Source organism: Salvelinus namaycush, chromosome 2 (assembly GCF_016432855.1).
Source record: "Salvelinus namaycush isolate Seneca chromosome 2, SaNama_1.0, whole genome shotgun sequence".
NCBI classification, from domain to species: domain Eukaryota; kingdom Metazoa; phylum Chordata; class Actinopteri; order Salmoniformes; family Salmonidae; genus Salvelinus; species Salvelinus namaycush.
This window is the reverse complement of record NC_052308.1, coordinates 5236601-5261753: the sequence shown is the minus strand read 5'-3', so window position 1 is coordinate 5261753 and position 25153 is coordinate 5236601. Positions and strand designations below refer to the sequence as shown.

Genomic DNA, 25153 nt, shown 5'->3' with positions numbered 1-25153 from the left:
TCCCTTTCCCATACGGGTCATTAGACGTGCATTAACTACTTCTGGAATTTTTTGCCTATGATATTGATTATCACTGTCCAACAGGACTCCAGTGATAACACCATACACCTCCTGGTTACTTTGTCTGCATCCACTTTTCCCAACGCCTTCTTCACCATCCTCGTGACTTCAAACGGGTTTTCCCAAATAAATCCATTCTAAGACTTCACTGTTGTCCACGCATCTTTCTCGCTAACGGTACTGGACGTGCTTTCAGCGTTTCGCTTCTAACGACACTTCTGCTTCAGCCATTTCCCCGGCGACCAGTCTGCCTAATACGTGCCCGGAACCTTAACATCGGAACCTTATTTTAATTGATTCTGGGGGTTCATAGGCGGGTGTTTCGGATTGCACTCAAACGTGACAACGATAACATAAATACTGTTGCGCCAATGTTATTGATGAACAAAAATGAGCACGAAGCAAGTCACCTGCAGGTGACTAATGGTTTTACTATTCCTTGAGTACGTTTCTTGCCTTGAGCTGTGTGATGTTTCCGGTCTTGCAACTAGGAAACGTTCGCTAGCTTCTTAGCTAGCTGGCTGGCTGGCTAGCCAACATTAGCTAACTCTTTGCCGTTGCTAGTTAGCTTCCTAACGTTAGCTTTGAAGCTGAGACCAGTCTGGTGCGATATATGAGAACATGCGGTAGTGTGTTGCTCAGATTGAACAAGTCCATGGATCACGCGATTGGTGCTTTTGTTTGCTAGTTAGCACTAAAGTGTAGCCTAGGCAGACGATAGTGGGCGCTAGATCTGCACTATAATGACCAGGATTGATGACGCCCGGTCGCCGGTTTTTATATAAATAGGCTGGACACATGACATTTTTAACAAAGCTTTTCACATAACTAGTTCATTGCATCCGCCGTGGAGCCCGGTTTCATAATATGACCATAATTCTCAGCTGTTTGCCGTACTTTTGAAGTAATCACGAAAAACAGGCCTTATTTTAGGGCATTTTCACCCTACCAGCTCCTATTAGTTATATTGAGCACCATGACACCAACTCTCCTTCTGAATGTACTATTCCCAGCCCATTGTTCTATGTCACAATGCCTGCTTCGCTATTGTTCGCAATCATGCTGACCACACCGCTCGCATCCACGAGCATTGCAAAATAAATTTAAACATGCATGTTATTCAATTATTGCGCCAATGAGCTCTGCTTTGCCAAGCACTAAAATAGAAGTCAGTTCTATTTGTGACGCTGAACTTGGTGCAAGTCCTGCCTCTCCCATCTCCTCATTGGTTTGTAGAAGCAGATACCCATGTGCCATCTCCTCATTGGTTATACCCACGTGGGTGATTGAAAGATGAACTAAGTTAGGTCGGTTGTCGTGGTAACTATGAAAGTTAGATGCCAATCGTCATATAAAGTCCAAAGAAGAAAAAGCCTTGAAGGAGGAATGATGACTAGAAACGATTCGGTTGTCCGTTTTATGTGTGGCTTAATTGTCGGAGTGGAGGACCTTGTGCATTTCAGGTAAAATAACAACTCAACGTTTATATCCCAGGACAAATTAGCTAGCAACAGCAAGCTAGCTAAATGGGACAAATTAGCTAGCAACAGCAAGCTAGCTAGCTAAATTGCCATACATTTTTAATGCTCTTCGACCTGTCCCCAAATTAATATAATTGGTTCAGAGTTTGTTTTGATATTTCAACCTGTGTGTCGTGATTGCGTTTGGTGTGGGGACAAAATCAATTTGCGAATGATGGCGCGTGACCGGATGTTGATTTTGTACCCCCACACCAGACATGATCAGGACATGCAGCTGTAAATATCAAAACAAACTGAACCAATTATATTCATTTGGGGAGAAGTAAAAAAGCATTAAACATTTATGGTAATTTAGCTAGCTAGCTTGCTGTTGCTAGCTAATTTGTCCTGGGATATAAACATTGGGTTGTTATTTTACCTGAAATTTGTTATTTTACCTAAAATGCACAAGGTCCTCTACTCCAACAATTCATCCACAGATAAAACGGTAAACCAAATTCCTTTCTTGTCATCTCTCCTCCTTTCTCAGGCTTTGGCAACCAACTTTACTAGAGGTCGACCGATTATGATTTTTCGATACCGATTTATTGGAGGACCAAAAAAAGCCGATACCGATTAATCGGACGTTTTATTTATTTATTTATATATATATATATATATATATATATATATATATATATATATATATATATATATATATATATATATATATAGTTGAAGTTGTAAGTTTACATTCACCTTAGCCAAATACATTTAAGATCCGTTTTTTCACAATTCCTGACATTTAATCCGAGTAAAAATTCCCTGTCTTAGGTCAGTTAGGATCACCACTTTATTTTAAGAATGTGAAATGTCAGAATAATAGGAGAGAGAATGAATGATAAATTGTTTAACTTGGGTCAAACGTTTCAGGTAGCCTTCCACAAGCTCCCCACAATAAGTTGGGTGAATTTTGGCCCATTCCTCCTGACAGAGCTGGTGTAACGGAGTCAGGTTTGTAGGCCTCCTTGCTCGCACACGCTTTTTCAGTTCTGCCCACAAATTTTCTATAGGATTGAGGTCAGGGCTTTGTGATGGCCACTCCAATACCTTAACTTTGTTATCCTTAAGCCGTTTTACCACAACTTTGGAAGTATGCTTGGGGTCATTGTCCATTTGGAAAATCCATTTGCAACCAAGCTTTAACTTCCTGACTGATGTCTTGAGATGTTGCTTCAATATATCCACATCATTTTCCATCCCCATGAGGCCATCTATTTTGTAAAAGTGCACCAGTCCCTCCTGCAGCAAAGCACCCCCACAACATGATGCTGCCACCCCCGTGCTTCACGGTTGGGATGGTGTTCTTTGGCTTGCAAGCCTCCCCCTTTTCCTCCAAACATAACGATGGTCATTATGGCCAAACAGTTCTATTTTTGTTTCATCAGACCAGAGGACATTTCTTCAAAAATTACGATTTTTGTCCCCATGTGCAGTTGCAAACCGTAGTCGTTTTTTTATGGCGGTTTTGGAGCAGTGGTTTCTTCCTTGCTGAGTGGCCTTTCAGGTTATGTCGATTATAGGACTCATTTTACTGTGGATACAGATACTTTTGTACCTGTTTCCTCCAGCATCTTCACAAGATCCTTTGCTGTTCTAGGATTGATTTGCACTTTTCTCACCAAAGTACATTCATCTCTAGGAGACAGAACGCGTCTCCTTCCTGAGCGGTATGACGGCTGCGTGGTCCCATGGTGTTTATACTTGCGTACTGTTGTTTGTACAGATGAACGTGGTACCTTCAGGCATCTGGAAATTGCTCCCAAGGATGAACCAGACTTGTGTAGATCTACAAAGTTTTTCCTGAGATCTTGGCTCATTTCTTTTGATTTTCCCATGATGACAAGCAAGGAGGCTCTGAGTTTGAAGGTAGGCCTTCAAATACATCCACAGGTACACCTCCAATTGACTCAAATGATGTCAGAAGCTTCTAAAGCCATGACATCATTTTCTGGAAATTTCCAAGCTGTTTAAAGGCAGTCAATTTAGTGTATGTAAACTTCTGACCCACTGGAATTGTGATACAGTGAAATAATCTGTCTATAAACTATTGTTGGAAAAATTACTTGTGTGATGCACAAAGTAGATGTCCTAACCGACTTGCCAAGACTATAGTTTGTTATCAAGAAATTTGTGGAGTGGTTGAAAAACGAGTTTTAATGACTCCAACCTAAGTGGCTGTAAACTTCCGACTTCAACTGTAGATGGCCGGGCGGGGGGGCGGGGGGGTTGTGGAGCCAGAGACAGCAGGGGTTCAAACTGTAGGTGTAAATCATTCTCTCTACTATTATTCTGACATTTCACAATCTTAAAATAAAGTGGTGATCCTAACTGACCTAAGACAGGATTTTTACTAGGATTAAATGTCAGGTATTGTGAAAAACGGATCTTAAACGTATTTGGCTAAGGTGTATGTAAACTTCTGACCACAACTGTGTGTATATATACAGTGGGGAGAAGAAGTATTTGATACACTGCCGATTTTGCAGGTTTTCCTACTTACAAAGCATGTAGAGGTCTGTAATTTTTATCATAGGTACACTTCAACTGTGAGAGACGAAAATCACATTGTATGATTTTTAAGTAATTAATTTGCATTTTATTTCATGACATAAGTATTTGATACATCAGAAAAGCAGAACTTAATATTTGGTACGGAACCTTTGTTTGCAATTACAGAGATCATACGTTTCCTGTAGTTCTTGACCAGGTTTGCACACACTGCAGCAGGGATTTTGGCCCACTCCTCCATACAGACCATCTCCAGATCCTTCAGGCTAGGCCACTCCAGGACCTTGAGATGCTTCTTACGGAGCCACTCCTTAGTTGCCCTGGCTGTGTGTTTCTGGTCGTTGTCATGCTGGAAGACCCAGCCACGACCCAATGCTCTTACTGAGGGAAGGAGGTTGTTGGCCAAGATCTCGCGATACATGGCCTCATCCATCCTCCCCTTAATACGGTGCAGTCGTCCTGTCCCCTTTGCAGAAAAGCATCCCCAAAGAATGGTGTTTCCACCTCCATGCTTCACGGTTGGGATGGTGTTCTTGGGGTTGTACTCATCCTTCTTCCTCCAAACACGGCGAGTGGAGTTTAGACCAAAAAGCTCTATTTTTGTCTCATCAGACCACATGACCTTCTCCCATTCCTCCTCTGGATCATCCAGATGGTCATTGGCAAACTTCAGACGGGCCTGGACATGTGCTGGCTTGAGCAGGGGGACCTTGCGTGCGCTGCAGGATTTTAATCCATGACGGCGTAGTGTGTTACTAATGGTTTTCTTCGAGACTGTGGTCCCAGCTCTCTTCAGGTCATTGACCAGGTCCTGCTGTGTAGTTCTGGGCTGATCCCTCACCTTCCTCATGATCATTGATGCCCCACGAGGTGAGATCTTGCATGGAGCCCCAGACCGAGGGTGATTGACCGTCATCTTGAACTTCTTCCATTTTCTAATAATTGCGCCAACAGTTGTTGCCTTCTCACCAAGCTGCTTGCCTATTGTCCTGTAGGCCATCCCAGCCTTGTGCAGGTCTACAATTTTATCCCTGATGTCCTTACACAGCTCTCTGGTCTTGGCCATTGTGGAGAGGTTGGAGTCTGTTTGATTGAGTGTGTGGACAGGTGTCTTTTATACAGGCAACGAGTTCAAACAGGTGCAGTTAATACAGGTAATGAGTGGAGAACAGGAGGGTCTCAATTAAACCGTGCCTATACGACCTGTTTGTCTGACTCTTGCCGTTTGATCATTCCAGTGACGCTGTCGGGTTCCAGAAAACATTCATATTTGGACATGAGAGAACGAAGAACAAATAATATAGCTATTTGATCATGTGCATTTTCAATCTGTCCTTGTCCTAGTCTGTAATCCCAACATGTTTCAAGCTGACCATCATTGTCCCTGTTCCTCAGAGCTCCAAGGTAACCTGCCTAAATGACTGTTGCCCTGTAGCACTCACATCTGTAATTATGAAGTGCTTTGAACGGCTGATCATGACACACATCAACAGCATCATCCCAGACACCCTAGACCCACTCCGATTTGCATTCCAAAGATGATGCAACCGCAGGTGCCCTTCACACTGCCCTCTCCCACCTGGACGAGGGGACAACTATGTGAGAATGCTGTTCATAGACTACAGTTCAACACTATGGTCCCTTCCCAGCTCATTACCAAGCTAGGAACCCTGGGACTGACCCATCCCTCTGTAACTGGATCCTGGACTTCCTGACGGGCCGGCCCCCGGTGGTGAGGGTAGGCAGCTACGCCATGTTGACCCTCAACACGGGGGCCCCTCAGGGGTGTGTGCCTAGTCACTTCCTGTACTCCCTGTTCACCCACAACTGTCTGGCCACTCAGGGCTCCAACACCATCATTTAAGTTTGCTGACGACACAACAGTGGTAGGCCTGATCACCGACGGCAATGATTCAGCCTACAGGGAGGAGGTCAGAGATTTAGCAGTTCCAGGACAACAACCTCTCCCTCAACGTCAGTAAGAGCAAGGAGCTGATGGTGGAGAGAGGAGAAAGAGGGGAGAGCCCGCCCCCATACACATCGATGGGGTAGTTGTGGAGCAGGTCGAGTGCTTTGAGTTTCTTGGCGTCCACATCACTAACGAACTAACATGGTACACACACACCCGCACCGTCGTGAAGAGGGCATGGCAGCGCCGCTTCCACCTCAGGAGGCTAAAAGAATGTGTCATGGGCCCTCGCGCCATTGAGAGCATCTTGACTGGCTTCATCACCGCTTGGATATGGCAAATGCATCATCCTTGACCGCAAAGAGAGGCAGGTAGCCTAGTGGTTAGAGCGTTGGACTAGTAACAGGAAGGTTGCAAGATCGAATCCCCGAGCTGACATGGTCAAAATCTGTCATTATTTTTTTGTGTGTCACTGGCCTACACTGGCACCACAATTTCAAAGTGTGTGTGTAGGGTTTGTATTTATTTTGACTATTTTCTACATTGTAGAAACAGTGAAGACATCAAAACTACGAAATTACACATGGAATCATGTGGAATTCTGTTATCTCCACCCGGCACAGCCAGAAGAGGACTGGCCACCCCTCAGCCTGGTTCCTCTCTAGGTTTCTTCCTAGGTTTTGGCCTTTCTAGGGAGTTTTTCCTAGCCACCGTGCTTCTACACCTGCATTGCTTGCTGTTTGGGGTTTTAGGCTGGGTTTCTGTACAGCACTTTGAGATATCAGCTGATGTACGAGGGCTATATAAATACATTTGATTTGATGTAGTAACAAAAAAGTGTTAAACAAATCAACATTTGTTTTATATTTGAGATTCTTCAAAGTAACCACCCTTTGCCTTGATGACAGCTTTGCACACGCTTGGCATTCTCTCAACCAGCTTCATGAGGTAGTCACCTGGAATGCATTTCAATTAACAGGTATGCCTTGTGAGTATAGAGACTAAGTGGAGTCGCAATTCAACAGCTTAGACACGAGACGTATGTGGCAGGGTCTTCAGACAATCACGGACTACAAAAGGAAAACCAGCCACGTCGCGGACACCGACATCTTGCGTCCGGCCAAGCTAAACACCTTCTTTGCCCGCTTTGAGGATAACACAGTTCCACCACGTCCACCGACGTGCCCCCACCGACGGGGCACGCTACCAAGGACTGTGAGCTCTCCTTCTCCCTGGCCGATGTGAATAAGAAGTTTAAACGTGTTAACTCTCGCAAGGCTGCCGGCCCAGAAGGCATTCCTAGCCACGTTCTCAGAGCATGCGCAGACCAGCTGGCTGGTGTGTTTTCTGACATATTCAATCTCTCCCTATCCCAGTCTGCTGTCCTCACATGCTTCAAGATGGCCACCATTGTTCCTGTACTCAAGAATGCAAAGGTAACTGAAATAAATGACTATCGCCCCGTAGCACTCACTTCTGTCATCATGAAGTGTTTTGAGATACTAGTCAAGGATCATATCACCTCCATCTTACTTGTCACTCTAGACCCACTTCAATTTGCTTACCGCCCCAACAGGTCCACAGACCATGCAATCGCCATCACACTGCCCTATCCCATCTGGATGAGGAATGCTGCTCATCATTAAGCTTGAGACCCTGTGTCTGAACCCCGCTCTGTGCAATTGGGTCCTGAACTTCCTGACGGGCCAACCCCAGGTGGTGAGGGTAGGTAACAACATCTCCACCCCGCTGATCTTCAACACTGGGGTCCCACAAGGGTGCGTTCTGAGCCCTCTCCTGTACTCCCTGTTCACCCATGACTGCGTGGCCAAGCACACCTCCAACTCAATCATCAAGTTTGCAGACGACACAACAGTGGTGGGCTTCATTACCAGCAACGACGAGACGACCAACAGGGAGGAGGTGAGGGCTCTGGGAGTGTGGTGTCAGGAAAATAACCTCTCACTCAACGTCAACAAAGGAAATGATCGTGGACTTCAGAAACAGCAGAGGGTGCACCCCCCTATCCACATCGACGGGACAGTAGTGGAGAAGGTGGAAAGCTTCAAGTTCCTTGGCATACACATCACTGACAAATGGAAATGGTCCACCCACACAGACAGTGTGGTGAAGAAGGCACAACAACGCCTCTTCAACCTCAGGAGGCTGAAGAAATTTGGCTTGTCACCTAAAACCCTCACTAACTTTTACAGATGCACAATTGAGAGTATCCTGTCGGGCTGTATCACTGCCTGGTACGCCAACTGCACAGCCCTCAACTGCAGGGTTCTCCAGAGGGTGGTACGGTCTGCACAACGCATCACCGGGGGCAAACTACCTGCTCGCCAGGACACCTACAGCACCCGATGTCACAGGAAGGCCAAAAAGGTCATCAAGGACAACAACCACATGCTACTGCCTGTTCACCCCGCTACCATCCAGAAGGCGAGGTCAGTAAAGGTGCATCAAAGCTGGGACCGAAAGACTGTTAAACAGCTTCTATCTCAAGGCATTCAGACTGTTAACCTGTTTGGGCTGCAGGGGCAGTATTGAGTAGCCAGATAAAAGGTGCCCATTTCAAACGGCCTCGTACTCAATTCTTGCTCGTACAATATGCATATTATTATTACTATTGGATAGAAAACACTCTCTAGTTTCTAAAACCGTTTGAATTATATCTGTGAGTAAAACAGAACTCATTTGGCACAAACTTCCTGACCAGGAAGTGGAAATTCTGAAAACTATGCTCTCTCTAGGTCCTGCCTATAAATGGGAATGATACGTATTAGTATACATGCACGTCATACACCTTCCCCTGGATGTCAAGAGGTGGTGAGAGAAGAAATGGGGTGTTTATGTTGGTCTGAAGTGGAATAACAGCTCTTGTAATGACGTGTCACCCATTTCCTGTTTTCAGGAAGGCGCGAGAAGGAACCTGGATTTGCCTTCTGATAAGCTGCCGTTATGGACGACTAATATCTCCGGCTTTGATTTTATTTGATACATGTGACCATATCATCGTAAAGTATGTTTTTTCAATATAGTTTAATCAGATTATTGAAATTTTTTCGGGAGTTTTGCCGTGTTCCGTTCTCTTCCGTTTGTTGACATGGAGAGCTTCGTGCCACTTGGCTAGTGTGCTTGCTAAATCGAGAGGGAAAGAGGCCGTTCTAAATCCAAACAACGATTGTTCTTGACAAAGGACCCCTTGTACAACATTCTGATGGAAGATCAGCAAAAGTAAGAAACATTTTATGATGCTATTTCATATATCTGTCGTACATGTGAACTAGTCGTTTGCGCCCAGCTTTTGGGTACTCTAGCTATACCGAAGCTGTATGTCGAAATGAAGTTATTTTTAGAATTCTAACACGGCGATTGCATTAAGAACTAGTGGATCTATCATTTCCTATACAACATGTATTTTTTAGTTATGTTTATGAATAGCTATTTGGTCAGAATATGTGTGTCAGAAAAAGTGTCAGAAAAAAATCCGGACGTTGTGGGAAAAAGTAGCTAAGTTAGCACAATGTATAACCATTGATTTCAGCTCTAAATATGCACATTTTCGAACAAAACATAAGTGTATGTATAACCTGATGTTATAGGACTGTCATCTGATGAAGAATATCAAGGTTAGTCAAAAATTATATATCTTTTACTGGTTTGTTACGATCGCTAACTTTTACTGCTGGGAAATGGCTTGTGTTTTTGGCTATTGTGGTAAGCTAATATAACGCTATATTGTGTTTTCGCTGTAAAACACTTAATAAATCGGAAATATTGTCTGGAATCACAAGATGCCTGTCTTTCATTTGCTGTACGTATTTTTCAGAAATGTTTTATGATGAGTATTTAGGTATTTGGCATTGGTGTCTGTAATTATTCTGTCTGCTTTCGGTGCAATTTCTGATTGTAGCTGCAATGTAAACTATGATTTATACCTGAAATATGCACATTTTTCGAACAAAACATAGATTTATTGAATAACATGTTATAAGACTGTCATCTGATGAAGTTGTTTCTTGGTTAGTTTGGTTGGTTCTTGGTTAGTTAGGTTGGCTTTGTGCATTATACCTGTGCTGTGAAAATGTCTGTCCTTTTTTGTATTTGGTGGTGAGCTAACATAAATATACGTGCTGTTTTCGCTGTAAAACATTTTACAAATTGGACATGTTGGCTGGATTCACAAGATGTGTACCTTTCATTTGCTGTATTGGACTTGTTAATGTGTGAAAGTTAAATATTTCTAAAAAATATATTTTGAATTTCGCGCCCTGCACTTGAAGTGGCTGTTGTCATATTGTGGGCGGCCTCGGGCTTGCAGCCAGAAGACGTTAAACAGCCACCACTAGCACAGAGAGGCTGCTTCTCGTCTACACAGACTTGAAATCATTGGCCACTTTAATAAATTGAACACTAGTCACTTTAATAATATCTCCACACCATCACTGCAGTCCCTGGTTCGAATCCAGGCTGCATCACATCCGGCCGTGATTGGGAGTCCCAATTGGCCCAGTGTCGGCTGTGGTAGGCCATCATTGTAAATAAGAATTTGTTCTTTAACTGACATGCCTAGTTAAATAAAGGTGTAAAAAAATATATACATAATTACTCATCTCATGCATTACTCATCTCATGTGTATATACTGTATTCTATACTATACTATTCTACTGTATCTTAGTCTATGCCACTCTGACATTGCTCATCCATATATTTATATATTCTTATTCCATTCCTTACTTAGATTTGTGTGTATTAGGTATTTGTTGTGAAATTGTTAGATATTTCTGCACAGTCGGAACTAGAAGCACAAGCATTTCGCTACAACCGCAATAACATCTGCTAGCCATGTGTATGTGACCAATAAAATTTGATTTGTTAAAAGTTAATTTGTGAAAAAAAATATTTTTATGCATGTGAGCCAATCAGTAGTGTTGTGTGACAAGGTAGGGGTGGAAGGTATACAGAAGATATAACTATTTGGTTAATGACTAAGTCCATATTATAGCAAGAACAGCTGAAATAAGCAAAGAGAAATGACATTCCATCATTACTTTAGGACATGAAGGTCAGTCCATCATTACTTTAGGACATGAAGGTCAGTCCATCATTACTTTAGGACATGAAGGTCAGTCCATCATTACTTTAGGACATGAAGGTCAGTCCATCATTACATTAAGACATGAAGGTCAGTCCATCATTACATTAAGACATGAAGGTCAGTCCATCATTACATTAAGACATGAAGGTCAGTCCATCATTACTTTAGGACATGAAGGTCAGTCCATCATTACATTAAGACATGAAGGTCAGTCCATCATTACTTTAAGACATGAAGGTCAGTCCATCATTACATTAAGACATGAAGGTCAGTCCATCATTACATTAAGACATGAAGGTCAGTCCATCATTACATTAAGACATGAAGGTCAGTCCATCATTACATTAAGACATGAAGGTCAGTCCATCATTACATTAAGACATGAAGGTCAGTCCATCATTACTTTAGGACATGAAGGTCAGTCCATCATTACATTAAGACATGAAGGTCAGTCCATCATTACTTTAAGACATGAAGGTCAGTCCATCATTACATTAAGACATGAAGGTCAGTCCATCATTACTTTAGGACATGAAGGTCAGTCCATCATTACATTAAGACATGAAGGTCAGTCCATCATTACTTTAAGACATGAAGGTCAGTCCATCATTACATTAAGACATGAAGGTCAGTCCATCATTACATTAAGACATGAAGGTCAGTCCATCATTACATTAAGACATGAAGGTCAGTCCATCATTACTTTAAGACATGAAGGTCAGTCCATCATTACTTTAGGACATGAAGGTCAGTCCATCATTACATTAAGACATGAAGGTCAGTCCATCATTACATTAAGACATGAAGGTCAGTCCATCATTACTTTAAGACATGAAGGTCAGTCCATCATTACATTAAGACATGAAGGTCAGTCCATCATTACTTTAAGACATGAAGGTCAGTCCATCATTACTTTAGGACATGAAGGTCAGTCCATCATTACTTTAGGACATGAAGGTCAGTCCATCATTACTTTAGGACATGAAGGTCAGTCCATCATTACTTTAAGACATGAAGGTCAGTCCATCATTACTTTAGGACATGAAGGTCAGTCCATCATTACTTTAAGACATGAAGGTCAGTCCATCATTACTTTAAGACATGGAGGTCAGTCCATCATTACATTAAGACATGAAGGTCAGTCCATCATTACTTTAAGACATGAAGGTCAGTCCATCATTACTTTAGGACATGAAGGTCAGTCCATCATTACTTTAAGACATGAAGGTCAGTCCATCATTACATTAAGACATGAAGGTCAGTCCATCATTACTTTAGGACATGAAGGTCAGTCCATCATTACTTTAAGACATGAAGGTCAGTCCATCATTACTTTAGGACATGAAGGTCAGTCCATCATTACTTTAAGACATGAAGGTCAGTCCATCATTACTTTAAGACATGAAGGTCAGTCCACCATTACATTAAGACATGAAGGTCAGTCCATCATTACTTTAGGACATGAAGGTCAGTCCATCATTACATTAAGACATGAAGGTCAGTCCATCATTACTTTAGGACATGAAGGTCAGTCCATCATTACTTTAAGACATGAAGGTCAGTCCATCATTACTTTAGGACATGAAGGTCAGTCCATCATTACTTTAAGACATGAAGGTCAGTCCATCATTACTTTAGGACATGAAGGTCAGTCCATCATTACTTTAGGACATGAAGGTCAGTCCATCATTACTTTAGGACATGAAGGTCAGTCCATCATTACATTAAGACATGAAGGTCAGTCCATCATTACATTAAGACATGAAGGTCAGTCCATCATTACTTTAGGACGTGAAGGTCAGTCCATCATTACTTTAGGACATGAAGGTCAGTCCATCATTACTTTAAGACATGAAGGTCAGTCCATCATTACTTAAGGACATGAAGGTCAGTCCATCATTACTTTAAGACATGAAGGTCAGTCCATCATTACTTTAGGACATGAAGGTCAGTCCATCATTACTTTAGGACATGAAGGTCAGTCCATCATTACATTAAGACATGAAGTCCGGTCCATCATTACATTAAGACATGAAGGTCAGTCCATCATTACTTTAGGACGTGAAGGTCAGTCCATCATTACTTTAGGACGTGAAGGTCAGTCCATCATTACATTAAGACATGAAGGTCAGTCCATCATTACATTAAGACATGAAGGTCAGTCCATCATTACATTAAGACATGAAGGTCAGTCCATCATTACTTTAGGACATGAAGGTCAGTCCATCATTACTTTAGGACGTGAAGGTCAGTCCATCATTACTTTAGGACATGAAGGTCAGTCCATCATTACTTTAGGACATGAAGGTCAGTCCATCATTACATTAAGACATGAAGGTCAGTCCATCATTACATTAAGACATGAAGGTCAGTCCATCATTACTTTAGGACATGAAGGTCAGTCCATCATTACATTAAGACATGAAGGTCAGTCCATCATTACTTTAAGACATGAAGGTCAGTCCATCATTACATTAAGACATGAAGGTCAGTCCATCATTACATTAAGACATGAAGGTCAGTCCATCATTACATTAAGACATGAAGGTCAGTCCATCATTACTTTAAGACATGAAGGTCAGTCCATCATTACATTAAGACATGAAGGTCAGTCCATCATTACTTTAAGGCATGAAGGTCAGTCCATCATTACTTTAGGACATGAAGGTCAGTCCATCATTACTTTAGGACATGAAGGTCAGTCCATCATTACTTTAGGACATGAAGGTCAGTCCATCATTACTTTAGGACATGAAGGTCAGTCAATCCGGAACAGTTAAAGTTCTTGAAGTGCAGTCGCAACAACCATCAAGCGTTATGATGAAACTGGCTCTCATGTGGACCGCCACAGGAAAGGAAGACCCAGAGTTACCTCTGCTGCAGAGGATACGTTCATTAGTTAACTGCACCTCATATTGCAGCCCAAATAAATACTTCACAGAGTTCAAGTAACAGACACATCTCAACAGAAACTGTTCAGAGGAGACTGTGTGAATCAGGCATTATTGGTCGAATTGCTGCAAAGAAACCACTACTAAAGGACACCAATAAGAAGAGACTTGCTTGGGCCAAGAAACACGAGCAATGGACATTTAGACCTGTGGAAAATCTGTCCTTTGGTCTGATGAGTCCAAATTTGAGATTTTTGGATCCAACCGTTGTGTCTTTGTTAGATACCGAGTTGGTGAACGGATGATCTCCGCATGTGTGGATCCCACCGTGAAGCATGGAGAAGGAGGTGTGATGGTGTGGGGGTGCTTTGCTGGTGACACTGATTTATTTAGATTTCAAGGCACCCTTAACCAGCATGGCTACCACAGCATTCTGCAGCGACACGACATCCCATCTGGTTTGCGTTTAGTGGGACTATCATTTTGTTTTTTAAACAGGACAATGATCCAAAACACACCTCCAGGCTGTGTAAGAGCTATTTCACCAAGGAGAGTGACGGAGTGCTGCATTAGATGACCTGACCTCCACAATCACCAGACCTCAACCCAATTGAGATGGTTTGGGATGAGTTGGACCGCAGAGCAAAGGAAAAGGAGCCAAGTCCTCAGCATATGTGGGAACTCCTTCAAGACTGCTGGAAAAGCATTCCAGGTGAAGCTGGTTGAGAGAATGCTAAGAGTGTGCAAAACTGTCATTAAGGCAAAGGGTGACTACTTTGAAGAATCTCAAATATAAGTCATATTTGATTAGTTTAACACTTTTTTTTGGTTACTACATGATTCCATATGTTATTTCATAGTTTTGATGTCTTCACTATTATTCTACAATGTAGAAAATAGTAAAAATAAAGAAAAACCCTTGAATGAGTAGGCGTGTCCACACTTGACGTGTGTGTGTGTGTATACACACACACTCACACGTTCAAGTTTGGGGTCACTTAGAAACGTCCTTGTTTTGGAAAGAAAAACAAATATTTGTCCATTTAAAATAACAGCAAATTGATCAGAAATATGGTGTAGAAATTGTCAATGTTGTAAATGACTATTGTAGCTGGAAACAGCAGATTTTTAATTGAATATCTACATTTATCAGCAACCATCACTCCTGTGTTCCAATGGCACGTTTATCATTTTAAAAGACTATTTGATCATTAGAAAACCCTTTTGCAGTTATGTTAGCACAGCTGAAAACTGTGGTGCTGGTAAAGAAGCAATAAAACCGTCCTTCTTTAGACTAGTTGAGTATCTGGAGCATCAGCATTTTTGGGTTCGATTGCAGGCTCAAAATGGCCCGAAACAAAACTTTCTTCTGAAACTTGTCAGTCTATTCTTGTTCTGAGAAATGAAGGCTATTCTATGCGAGACATTGCCAAGAAACTGAAGATCTCGTACAACGCTGTGTACTACTCCCTTCAAAGAACATCGCAAACTGGCTATAACCAGAATAGAAAGAGTGGGAGACCCTGGTGCACAACTGAGCAAGAGGAAAAGTACATTAGAGTATCTAGTTTGAGAAACAGATAACTCACAAGTCCTCAAATGGCAGCTTCATTAAATAGTACCCGCAAAACACCAGTCTCAACGGCAACTGTGAAGAGGTGACTCAGGGATGCTGGCCTTCTAGGCAGAGTTGCAAAGAAAAAGCCATATCTCAGACTGGCCAATAAAAATAAAGATTAAAATGGGCAAAAGAACACAGGCACTGGACAAAGGAACTCTGCCTAGAAGGCCAGCATCCTGGAGTCGCCTCTTCACTGTTGACGTTATAAGGAAATCCGTCAATGGAAATAGATTAATTAGGACCTGATCTATCGATTTCAAATCATTGGGAATACAGATACAGTTGAAGTAGGAAGTGTAAATACACTTAGGTTGGAGTCATTAAAACTTGTTTTTCAACCACTCCACACATTTCTTGGTAATAACTATAGTTTTGGCAAGTCGGTTAGGACATCTACTTTGTGCATGACACAAGTACTTTTTCCAATAATTGTTTACAGGCAGATTGTCACTTATAATTCACTGTATCACAATTCCAGTGGGTCAGAAGTTTACATACACTAAGTTGACTGTGCCCTTTATCAGTCTTTTATACTGATAACAAGTTCAAACAGGTGCCATTAATACAGGTAACGAGTGGAGGACAGAGGAGCCTCTTAAAGGAGGCTTACAGGTCTGTGAGAGCCAGAAATCTTGCTTGTTTGTAGGTGACCAAATACTTATTTTCCACCATAATTTGCAAATAAATTCATTAAAAATCCTACAATGTGATTTTCTGGATTTTTTTCCCTCATTTTGTCTGTCATAGTTGAAGTGTACCTATGATGAAAATTACAGGCCTCTCTCATCTTTTTAAGTGGGAGAACTTGCACAATTGGTGGCTGACTAAATACTTTTTTGCCCCACTGTAAATAGTGAAGAGAACAGGTCCCAAAATGGACTCCTGTGGTACACCTTTATGTAGTTGAAGAAATTCAGACTTTTGACTGAGATAACCAAGAACAAAATAGAATGACAAGCTTTTGACAGGTCCACAAACACAGCAGGACATTTCATTTTGGTATCTAAAGCATTGACAAGATCATTAAAGTGGTTGCTATATTAGTGCTTTGTCCAGGACTAAACCCTGATTGGTTTACATTCAAAATACAGTTTCCAGTACTGGCCGGTGGAAAGCCAGGTGGGTGGCAAGTGCTACACCGGGCCGCGGGAGAGTCCAAAAGAGTACATCCAAGGGGAGTTCAAGTTTGGCAGTAGTCCAAAAACATCCAAGACACAAAGTGGAAGGATGAAAGCAACAGTAGGCAGGCGTCTGCTCAGATAATGCCCCAGTGCAGGGTAAGGTGCCCAGGTATATTCACGTAGGCCTCGAGTTTCATAGACCTGTTTTGTATTTTTTATTTTATTTCACCTTTATTTAACCAGGTAGACCAGTTGAGAACAAGTTCTCATTTACAACTGCGACCTGGCCAAGATAAAGCAAAGCAATTCGACACAAACAACAACACAGAGTTACACATGGAATAAACAAAACATAGTCAATAATACAATAGAACAAAAGAAAACAAAAAGTCTATATACAGTGACTGCAAATGGGGAAAGTTAAGGGAGGTAAGGCAATAAATAGGCCATGGTGGCGAAGTAATTACAATATAGCAATTAAACACTGGAATGGTAGATGTGCAGAAGATGAATGTGCAAGTAGAGATACTGGGGTGCAAAGGAGCAAGATAAATAAATAAATACAGTATGGGGATGAGGTAGTTGGATGGGCTTTTTACAGATGGGCTATGTACAGGTGCAGTGATCTGTGAGCTGCTCTGACAGCTGGTGCTTAAAGCTAGTGAGGGAGATATGAGTCTCCAGCTTCAGAGATTTTTGCAGGTCGTTCCAGTCATTGGCAGCAGAGAACTGGAAGGAGAGGCGACCAAAGGAGGAATTGTCTTTGGGGGTGACCAGTGAGATATACCTGCTGGAGCGTGTGCTACGAGTGGGTGCTGCTATGGTGACCAGTGACCTGAGATAAGGCGGGGCTTTACCTAGCAGAGACTTGTAGATAACCTGTAGCCAGTGGGTTTGGCGATGAGTATGAAGCGAGGGCCAACCAACGAAAGCGTACAGGTCGCAATGGTGGGTAGTACATGGGGCTTTGGTGACAAAACGGATAGCACTGTGATAGACTGCATCCAGTTTGTTGAGTAGAGTGTTGGAGGCTATTTTATAGATGACATCACCGAAGTCGTGGATCGGTAGGATGGTCAGTTTTACGAGGGTATGTTTGGCAGCATGAGTGAAGGATGCTTTGTTGCGATATAGGAAGCCAATTCTAGATTTAATTTTGGATTGGAGATGCTTAATGTGAGTCTGGAAGGAGAGTTTACAGTCTAACCAGACACCTAGATATTTGTAGTTGTCCACGTATGCTAAGTCAGAGCCGTCCAGAGTAGAGGTCGACCGATTATGATTTTTCAACGCCGATACCGATTATTGGAGGACAAAAAAAGCCGATACCGATTAATCGGACGATTTTATTTAAAAAAAAAATATTGTTTTATATATATCATAAACACACACACACACATTTTTGTAATAATGACAACTGCAACAATACTGAATGAACAATGAACACTTTTATTTTAACTTTATATAATAGATAAATACACACACACACACACAGCTCTGAAGTGACAATGATACTGAAGAGTCTGCTTAGGAGACAAATACTCTCAACTGTTTGAATAAAAATAGAGTTTAAGTTACCTGTGATGAATGTTGAAAACAAAAACTGTCATTTCTATGTGCAGGAAATCCTATTTTAATAATGGGCATGGTAAGAATTGACGATCAAAGTGCGAGTCATAATTCCCATGACACCTTCTAGCAAAATCTGAAAAGCGGTTCCTTCATTTATTCCTTAGGATATTTTTAAATTCACTTCAAATAAGGTCTGTGTTTCGTGTAGGCTTACACCACCTTGCCAATTTTATAACTGTGTAGATATCCATAGGACAAGGTAACTCTGATCAATATTGGCTAAATATAAGCGAAGATCATTTTTTTTGTAGAGTGGATTTATGAAAATATGTTGACAAACGTTACCTTACCTGAGATTTACACGGGTATCAAAACGTCGAGGCGGTTTAAGCACGAAACACAGACCTTATTTGAAGTAGATCAAGACATTCTCTATGGAAGACATGAACGGTAAAATAACGAAGAAACCCCTGTCAAGTTCAGCCGCAAGTTATTACAGGAATTATAACGCATCGACTATTTCTCTCTAAACCATATACCTTTGACTAATCCGGAAACTATCACCTCGAAAACAAAACGTTTATTCCGTTCCGTATTTTATCTAACGGGTGGCATCCATGAGTCTAAATATTCCTGTTACATTGCACAACCTTCAATGTTATGTCATAATTACGTAAAATTCTGGCAAATTAGTTTGCAAAGAGCCAGGCGGCCCAACATGTTGCATATACACTGACTCTGCGTGCAATGAACGCAAGAGAAATGACACAATTTCACCTGGTTAATATTGCCTGCTTACCTGGATTTCTTTTAGCTAAATATGCAGGTTTAAAAATATATACTTGTGTATTGATTTTAAGAAAGGCATTGATGTTTATGGTTAAGTACATATTGGAGCAATGACAGTCATTGATTGATTGTTTTTTATAAGATAAGTTTAATGCTAGCTAGCAATTCACCTTAGCTTACTGCGTTCGCGTAACAGGCAGGCTCCTCGTGGAGTGCAATGTAATCAGTGTTAGAGCATTGGACTAGTTAACTGTAAGGTTAAGATTGGATCCCCCAAGATTGGATCCCCCGAGCTGACAAGGTTAAAAATCTGTCGTTTTGCCTCGTTCAGGGGTTCCTAGGCCGTCATTGAAAATAAGAATGTGTTGTTAACTGACTTGCCTCGTTAAATAAAGATTAAATAAAGGTGTAAAAAAAAATCGGCAAATCGGCGCCCAAAAATACCGATTTCCGATTGTTATGAAAACTTGAAATCGGCCATTCCGATTAATCGGTCGACCTCTAGTCCAGAGTAGTGATGCTGGACGGGCGGGCAGGTGCGGGCAGTGATCGGTTGAATAGCATGCATTTAGTTTTACTTGCGTTTAAGAGCAGTTGGAGGCCACGGAAGGAGAGTTGTATGGCATTGAAGCTCGTCTGGAGGGTTTTTAACACAGTGTCCAAAGAAGGGCCAGAAGTATACAGAATGGTGTCGTCTGCGTAGAGGTGTACCAGAGAATCACCAGCAGCAAGAGCAACATCATTGATGTATACAGAGAAGAGAGTCGGCCCGAGGATTAAACCCTGTGGCACCCCCATAGAGACTGCCAGAGGTCCGGACAACAGGCCCTCCGATTTGACACACAAATGTCTCCTTAAACTCTGTATGCAATATTGCACTATTTTCCAGCTACATGAAACAAAGGTAAACGGAGACCACAAAAAGCTTTTCAGCTACAAACACAGATCAAACAAAGACATGCTTGTCTCCATCTTGAAATGGGAGTGTGTATGAACCTAATCAGACTATATATCAGTTCTCAGAACATCCGGCCTGAATAAGCAGAAACCAAGGTATCATGACTAATCCACACGCTAGCTAGCTTGCTTATTCTGCTGTTTGTTTGTGTGTTGCTATGCAGGTATTTTCTCCATGGTGTCTGCCGAGAGGGGAATAGGTGCATGTTCTCTCATGACCTGACCACCAGTAAACCTTCAACCATCTGTAAGTTCTTCCAGAGAGGTGTGTGTGCCTACGGAGACCGCTGCAGGTAAGATCCAACATACTGACCACACTGATGGGCTGGAATGTACAGTTACTGTATGAGTTTTATGCTCATCTATAGTGTTCAATAAATGTGTTTATTATCATTGTGTGTGTTTTGACTGTCTGTGTTGTAGGTATGACCACATCAAGCCATCTGGAGGAGGAGGAGGAGGAGGAGGAGGGAGAGGTGTGCCCATGGACCTCCCTAACAGAAACCCCATCACTGCTGGGGCCTTCATCCCCCCTGGGGTGCCTAGACCTCTCGCCCCCACTGCACCCCAAGCCAGGCATCAGGGAGGGAAGAAACCGCTGGTGCTGAGAGATAGAGGTATGCACGGTGGAATCTCACTGCCACATTTACATGCAAACCAATATCCCATTATTATTCTGTTTTTTGAGTTGACGCTAGGACTGGGCGATATATCAAATGAATTTGATTCATTCAAATGTATGTTTTTGCGCGATATTCTAAATGCCTGTACCAAGAATCTAGGTTTTGTTCTTTTTCAGTTTTATGAACGTTTGTCCTCTTGTTCTCATGTTGTCTTTTTGGTCTTGTCTCGTTCGCTCCTTCTGTGCTGTGCATCTTCCCATTTACCCCAGAGATCTGTATATAATGACGAGATGCTCATGTCTCCGTTCTATCAATGGGAGTCGTCCCAAAGGCAGGACAAAATAAGCCCATAGAAAAGCATTGGCCTTATTTTGGACAGATTTTATCAAGAGTGAGACCTCTCGCTTTGCACCTTCCTCTATGGTTTACACACACCAAGCCCCTCCCCTTCCTCTCATGCCAACAAAGTTGAGAGATCACATCTTCCCCTCTGACAAAGCGGTTTCAACTCGCTAGTTGCATTTGAGGTTTGGTCCAACAGAATCAGCCATATCAGTCAACTTCTCCTCTAGTACAGCAAAATTTACTTTTCAACCCTTTTTGTCTCAACTACTCAAAATGCACGCAGAGCAGATACTCTTGTTTTAGTAGTATCAATGAACATTGATTATTACAAATTAATGCTCAGTTTGTCGCCCACAGCGTTGGGGTACCACTGTAATACTAGCTGCCTAGTCTGCAATAAGCATAAAACATAATTATATATATATTTTTATTGCTTTTTTTCCTGCATTATTTAACTTATTTTGTACATAATGTTGCTGCCACCGTCTCTTATGACTGAAAAGATCTTCTGGAAATCAGAACAGTGATTACTCACCTCCAACTGGATGAAGATTTCTTTCTTTTAAGTCCGACGCGAAGGAGCATTCGTCGGCGAGTGGGTAACCCGCCTCTACCATCCATTCTATTGGCCAACGTGCAATCACTGGAGAATAAACTGGATGATCTCCGCTTGAGACTATCCTACCAACGGACATAAAAAATGTAATATTTTATGTTTCACCAGTCGTGGCTGAACGGCGAACGGATAATATTATTTTGGTTTCCTGTGCATCGGCAGGACGGAACAGCTATGTCTGGTAGGACGAGGGGTGGGTGTGAAACTATTTGTCAATAACAGCTAGTCTACCAAGTGTTTTCCACACTATCTACCAAGAGTTTTCATCTATATTTTTCGTAGGTCGTTTATTTACCACCACAAACCGATGCTGGCACTAAGACCACACTCAATGAGCTGTGTAAGGCCATAAGCAAACAAGAAAATGCTTATCCAGAAGCGGCGCTCCTAGTGGCCAGGGACTTTAATGCAGGGGAACTTAAATCAGTTTTACCTCATTTCTACCAGCATGTTACATGTGTAACCAGAGGTAAAAAAAATCTAGACCACCTTTACTCTACACACAGAGACGCATACAAATCTGACCATAATTCTATCCTCCTGATTCCTGCTTACAAGCGAAAACTAAAGCAGGAGGTACCAGGGACTCGTCAGATGACGCGGATGCTACGCTACAGGACTGTTTTGTGGGCACAGACTGGAATATGTTCCAGGATTCATCCAATGGCATTGAGGAGTATAGCACATCAGTCATCGGCTTCATCAATAAGTGCATCGACGACGTCGTCCCCACAGTGACCGTACGCACATATCCCAACCAGAAGCCATGTATTACAGGCAACAGAGCTGCCACTTTCAAGGAGGGGGACACTAATCCAGACGCTTGTAAGAAATCCCACTATGCCCTCAGACGAACCATCAAACAGGCAAAGTGTCAATACAGGACTAAGATTGAATCCTACTACTGGTTCTGACGCTCGTCGGATGTGGCAGGGATTGTACACTATTACGGACTCCAAAGGGAAACGGACACAAAAACAACAAACCTTTCTGAACGTGATAATACCTTGACAAAGTTGTTAAATAGCATGTTAGTACATATTCTTTCAATATTTCGAATGTTTTAGAAAGTTCTGTTACGTACCTGTAATAGTAGAAAGAACGTACACAAGTTTACGTCTGCATAGGTCTGGCTTTTTCCTTTATTCTGAAGAATGGAGCGCATGCTTGGCCAGAACTTGCTGTTTCTCCTACTGCCACAGTGCAACAGCGCCATCTATTGGCCTGATGGACTAAAGCATGTTCTAAAGCATAATGACTAAAGCATGGACAAAAGCATAATGCTAAAGCATGTGGAATATACAATTTAGATTAAGACAAATACATACACAAATTAGTTAAAAATAATAAGGGGTGTCTGTTTATAGTGACTTTGTTTTCAACCTATTGCACCCACAAAGCTCATCACTAAGCTAAGGACCCTGGGACTGAATCCGCTCCCTCTGCAACTGGATCCTGGACTTCCTGACGGACCGCCCCCCAGGTGGTAAGGGTAGACGGCATCATTTCTGCCACACTGATCCTTAACACGGGGCCCCTCAGGGGTGTGTGCTTAGTCCCCTCCTGTACTCCCTGTTCACCCATGACTGCGTGGCCAAACACGACTCCAACACCATCATTAAGTTTGCTGGTGACACAACAGTGGTAGGCCTGATCACCAACAACGATGAGACAGCCTATAGCGAGGAGGTCAGAGACCTGGCCGTGTGGTGCCAGGACAACAACCTCTCCCTCAACGTGATCAAGACAAAGGAGATGATTGTGGACTACAGGAAAAGGAGGACAGAGCACGCCCCCATTCTCATCGACGGGGCTGTAGTGGAGCAGGTTGAGAGCTTCAAGTTCCTTGGTGTCCACATCACCAACACACTATCATGGTCCAAACATACCAAGACAGTCATGACGAGGACACGACAACACCTTTTCCCCCTCAGGAGACTGAAAAGATTTGGCATGGGTCCTCAAAACGTTATACGGCTGCACAATAGAGAGCATCCTTACCGGTTGCATCACCGCCTGGTATGGCAATTCCTCGGCATCCGACAATAAGGCGCTACAGAGGGTAATGCGTACAGCTCAGTACATCATAGGGGCCAAGCTTCCTGCCATCCAGGACCTACAGTTGAAGTCGGAAGTTCACATACACTTAGGTTGGAGTCATTAAAACTCGTTTTTCAACCACTCCACAAATTTCTTGTTAACAAAATATAGTTTTGGCAAGTCGGTTAGGACATCTACTTTGTGCATGACACAAGTCATTTTTCCAACAATTGTTTGCAGGCAGATTATTTCCCTTTCACTGTATTACAATTCCAGTGGGTCAGAGGTTTACATACACTAAGTTGACTGTGCCTTTAAACAGCTTGGAAAATTCCAGAAAATGATGTCATGGCTTTAGAAGGCTTCTGATAGGCTAATTGACATCATTCGAGTCAATTGGAGGTGTACCTGTGGATGTATTTGAAGGCCTACCTTCAAATTCAGTCCCTCTTTACTTGACATCATGGGAAAATCAAAATAAATCAGCCAAAACCTCCACAAGACCTCCACAAGTCTGGTTCGTCCTTAGGACAATCCAAATGCCTGAAGGTGCCACGTTCATCTGTTCAAACAATAGTACGTAAGTATAAACACTTTGGGACCACGCAGCCGTCATACCGCTCAGGAAGGAGACGCATTCTGTCTCCTAGAGATGAACGTACTTTGGTGCGAAAAGTGCAAATCAATCCCAGAACAACAGCAAAGGACCTTGTGAAGATGCTGGAGGAAACAGGTACAAAAGTATCTATATCCACAGTAAAACTAGTCCTATATCGACATAACCTGGAAGTCCTCTCAGCAAGGAAGAAGCCACTGCTCCAAAACCGCCATAAAAAGCCAGACTACGGTTTGCAACTGCACATGGAGACAAAGATCATACTTTTTGGAGAAATGTCCTCTGGTCTGATGAAACAAAAATAGAACTGTTTGGCCATAATGACCATCGTTATGTTTGGAGGAAAAAGGGGGAGCCAAAGAACACCATCCCAACCGTGAAGCTAACCAACCGTGAAGCAGGGTAGTTCAGGGTGGCAGCATCATGTTGTGGGGGTGCTTTGCTGCAGGAGGGACTGGGGCACTTCACAAAATAGATGGCATCATGAGGGTGGAAAATTATGTGGATATATTAAAGCAACATCTCAAGACATCAGTCAGGAAGTTAAAGCTTGGTCGCAAATGGGTCTTCCAAATGGACAATGACCCCAAGCATACTTCCAGAGTTGTGGCAAAATTGCTTAAGGACAACAAAGTTAAGGTTTTGGAGTGTCCATCACAAAGCCCTGACCTCAATCTCATAGAAAATTTGTGGGCAGAAGTGAATAAGCGTGTGCGAGCAAGGAGGCCTACAAACCTGACTCGGTTACACCAGCTCTGTCAGGAGGAATGGGCCAATATTCACCCAACTTATTGTGGGAAGGTTGTGGAAGGCTACCCGAAACGTTTGACCCAAGTTAAACTATTTAAAGGCAATGC

The 25153-nt window shown here is 42.4% G+C and overlaps 1 protein-coding gene across 1 annotated transcript in view; it reads left to right on the top strand.

Moving 5' to 3' along the window:
• Positions 1 to 381: 381 nt before the first annotated feature.
• The window catches only part of LOC120058184 (probable E3 ubiquitin-protein ligase makorin-2), an 89300-nt gene continuing 64528 nt past the window's right edge, over positions 382 to 25153 (top strand). Inside the window, exons 1-3 of the mRNA XM_039006672.1 lie at positions 382 to 476; positions 20221 to 20349; positions 20480 to 20673. Of these exons, the coding sequence (XP_038862600.1) occupies positions 451 to 476; positions 20221 to 20349; positions 20480 to 20673 (349 nt within the window). The 5' untranslated portion in view covers positions 382 to 450. The remainder of the gene's footprint in view (positions 477 to 20220; positions 20350 to 20479; positions 20674 to 25153) is intronic.